Consider the following 4096-nt stretch of genomic DNA (forward strand, 5'->3'; position numbering starts at 1 on the left):
TGCTTTTATGAATAAAAGGAGACACAGCAATTGGCACCCTTCATTGGTAGAAAAACATATTAGTTAAATCATTGAGCAAGCCATCTCAAAATGCAAAACAACAAAACAATAATATATGGTTATATGTAGCGGTTCAATGGTTGAAATGACTGAAAGAAACTGTGGCCGAACAAAACATTCTGAAATTGTTTCTAAATGCCAAAAAAATGAGATTTATATAGTGTACGCAGAGAAAGAGCAGTTCTATTTTTTTATCGCCGACACTATAGAATCATGTGGCTACACGCATTCAAGCAATTTCTGCAAGTAGGCAGGTGGACTCAGCTTTGAAATCAAGTCTTTGCACTTTGTTGATTGTGACTTTGATTCTGCGCTCAGAGTTGTATGTGTCAGTAGACACTAAAGCTGTAAAGGTATAGTGCTTGAACATAGCTTTTTTAAATATGATGCGAGGTGTTTTTTCTATTGTCAAGTCATATTGTAACATGTATAGTTCCTTTGTAGATAGAGAGAAGAGTTCTATGCCAACGTCGTCAAATGCATTAGCCCAAACAGTGCTTGTATGATCTTGCAGTTTCATCTATAGGAGGTATTTGTAGTTACATTTAGAGAATTGTGTTTGACACCTAGGGCAGGACCACAAATTCTCGGCTAATTTAGTACATTTTTTTTCACATTCTTTTCCATTGAATTGCAATGGACAAGTTGTATAGTAAAAGGGCTCTTCTTTTATGAAGCGCAAGATAGTTGTAATAGTAGTCTCAATGGTTTCTGGCATAATGCTAAAACATTGTAGGATGGATGCAATTGACATTCTTTGATACTGGTTATTTTTGTAATGGATAGCTGAAGAGTGTGGATCAAGGCATTGTTGGACAATGCCTCTTAAACGAAGAGGCTCTGCTTCAGGAATAGAAGGGTTAATTTCAAAAGTTGTAGACGCTGAAACATTTATGAATTTTTCGTTGAAATAACCAACCCTTGCATTTTGAACAGCAAGGATGATGAATGTTCCAGATGTATGCATATTCTTCAAGTCGCTGCCTAGCTGTTCTGATGATGGGCCCCAAAGGTTAACATCTATTGTCAAAGTTGACATATCAATAATTTTTACTATTCTCTTGTTTACAGCAGAGCCATCCTTTCTATGAATCACAAAGATCTCTCCGACATTGACAATAGCACCAATAACATCAACCAAAGTATTGTTGGTAGTGGTGAGAAGTTCATCAATAGGGGTGAAGCGTTCCTTTTTTCTAGGCTCAACAGCATCAGGGGCAGAGCGCTTCAAAACTGAAGTTTCAGTCAAGACAATCTCAAGTTGGCTGTTAAGCTTATTGTACACCTTGTTTGCATCTTTTACTGTACCTTTGGACAAAACATATGAAGCTCCTTGCTCAACTCGATGATAGTGTAATTCTGCAATCTCATCAAAGGAAGTGATTCTAATTTCACAACCCTCTTCGTCTATAATATCGAAACCAAAAACCTGGCCATTGCGTTTTGGCATGTTATATTTATGCATCTTCCTCTTATTTGTTATGCGGACTTTTATGGTCCAATTGTTTTGGTAAGGGTTCAAGCGTTTAATAGGGTTGATATTTTCAGAGGGACCATTTTGCGGGGAAGGCAAATTTGCACCAAATTTAAGAGCACGTTTAGTGGGGGGGGGGGGGGGTTTCTCGGCCCAACATTTGCTCTTCCTGTTCCTTAAAGAGGTATCGAGGTTTTCCAAACAAATGGAAATCCATTTTTTCACATCAAGGGTGAATATAATGATGGCCCTGTAAAAGCGAGAAGGAGGTATGCTCAATTGCAGGATATATGTTTCTAAATAGCATAGAAAGAGGTTCACATAAATGAGGGGGAACACATTATAGAAGCTACCTTGTGTTCCAAATGTATCGACAAGTATATTTCATCAACAAAAGAATAGAGCCTATTTTCAACATCTCTGCATGCAACAAGTCAGCATACTTGGCTGGCAAAATGGCTACCTGCATATACGTGCCATCTGACAAGATAAGTTTGTATCTGTCATTGTCATTTGGATCACCAACCATTTTTTCAAATGACAAAAGCTACAGAAATGGTGGAGGGATATCATCTCCAGCATTCATAGATCAGATTGCATATGGGGTAAGCTCAAGGTGATTGGCAAGTCCCTACAAGGAGAGGAGAACAAGGTTATTTTTTAAGAGGATGGAAGTTTGATAGCAGCAATGTAGACACAATAAAAGAAAAGTATGCTTGGCAAGATATATATTTATATATCTAGTTTGGTGACATACTATACATCTATTCATGCAACAAGTTAACAAAATGCCACTCGTATTACAAGGTAGTGGAACAGTTTTAATTAAAAGGATGTGTCATTCTATATTTCTATAAGACAATGTGTCTGAGTTTTTCTTTTTTTTTCTTTTGGTCAATGGATGGATAGAATATATGCACAGACTATGAAACATGTGAACGATGACAACTAAGTGGATGCAACGAGACATGTATACAAGTGATGTTTTTTTGTGTAGTTGAAATACCCAAAAGAATGCTCATATCTTTAAATGTGTGACAACATAGAATCATTTATCTTACCAAAGTATCTGGGGGAGGCTGTTGTGATGGACCAGGAGAGCAAGTAGAAGATGACATACTGCTTAATGCTCTTCACAATTGGAGGAAGTGATCTTTTGTGAGAGTAGAGAATGCCTATAGGAAAATAAGCAACACAAAGAAAGGTTGAACAACATATTCAAATAAAACGTTGAAAGGAAAGTGCAACATTAAAAATAAACATTCATAAATATTGAGATTAATATATATATGCAAATTATACATGCACACTTTGACCACCCAACAAATCCCAACAAATCCAATGATTTGTTCCCTATTTTTCCAAGGCAAAAAAATACAAAATAATAGGCAGTTGGGAAAAGAGGTAAGAAATAAAAAATCATGAAGCAAGATGGTTTTTCAATGTTAAAGTTTGGGAAAGATGAACAAAGCAAAAAGGACAACAAAAGTGCAAGCAGGGCAAATTGTATCAATGTTCAAGACACAACCCATCAATATTTAGGGCAACTTAAGGAGAATGTCAAATTTACTTTTTGCTATGAATCCACATAGAAGGCACCACATACAATTCAATACAATTCAACAAATAGCATAATAAGATTCAACCAATCAAACAGATACTTCCAGGACAAATGGCTATCATTAAATAATAGATTTGTGACACAACTTGTGATTGCATCTCTATGCTTTGGAAGATTCTAGCTATCTAGGTATAGTGAAGAATTTCAACAACTTTAAGTGTCAATTGCCCCTCCACTCCTGGGCTAGCAGGTGGGGGAATATAAAGATTCCCATCCTATCCCATTTGATGGAAGAGATCATGAAGTATCTGGGAAAGCCAATACCTTTATTTTTCTCCAGAACCCATCATGTGTAACTGTTAAACTGCAAACCCCTCTGCCATGATATTTGTTCCCTATTTTACGTAGCTGCCATCAACCTAAGCATCCAAAAAATGCTATGAAAGAAACCACAAAGCATACAAGATGAAGGGAAAATACCTGATTACGACCGGTTTCTATTGGGTGGACTGAAGAATGAGCAGGAGCACACAATACACAGCCAGCTTTTTTTGTGATTGAAGTTCTTAAAGGAGTCACCAAACACAACAATATAATTCTCTTGCCAGAAAACCTTCTTTGGGTCGAGCTGGTTAGATGAAGAAACCCAAAAAAATCTGTGGAGCTTCCTTCATAACCTCTTTTGATTGAGGTGAACCAAAGAAACAAATGAACAGCAAAGCTTAGTGTGAGAAACAAAAAAGAATGGGAAAACCTAGCGATCAATGCACATAAATGTCATTCAATGTCCTCACGCATCAAACAACTCCTCGCAGATTGCATATGACAAAGTATTTATTTCACTTGCCAAATTCCACATTTTAAAAAGCATATTTAAATCAGGGTTAATGTGCCAAATATGGTCACTGCAAAACCAATTTGACGTGCAACCACCTTGCATTATATATATATATATATATATATATATATGCAAAGCTATATATTTGCAAGTACAGACATAG

General features: G+C 36.5%; 1 protein-coding gene across 1 annotated transcript; it reads right to left on the reverse strand.

Moving 5' to 3' along the window:
* Positions 1-289: 289 nt before the first annotated feature.
* LOC131065354 (replication protein A 70 kDa DNA-binding subunit A-like) lies at positions 290-1510 on the reverse strand. Its single transcript, XM_057999844.2, has 2 exons — positions 664-1510; positions 290-405 (listed from the first exon to the last, which is right to left on the reverse strand). Exons 1-2 carry the CDS (start codon positions 1508-1510, stop codon positions 290-292), a joined length of 963 nt encoding a protein of 320 aa, XP_057855827.2.
* Positions 1511-4096: the final 2586 nt, after the last annotated feature.

The sequence above is a fragment of the Cryptomeria japonica genome, chromosome 11 (genome assembly GCF_030272615.1).
Source record: "Cryptomeria japonica chromosome 11, Sugi_1.0, whole genome shotgun sequence".
NCBI lineage: Eukaryota > Viridiplantae > Streptophyta > Pinopsida > Cupressales > Cupressaceae > Cryptomeria > Cryptomeria japonica.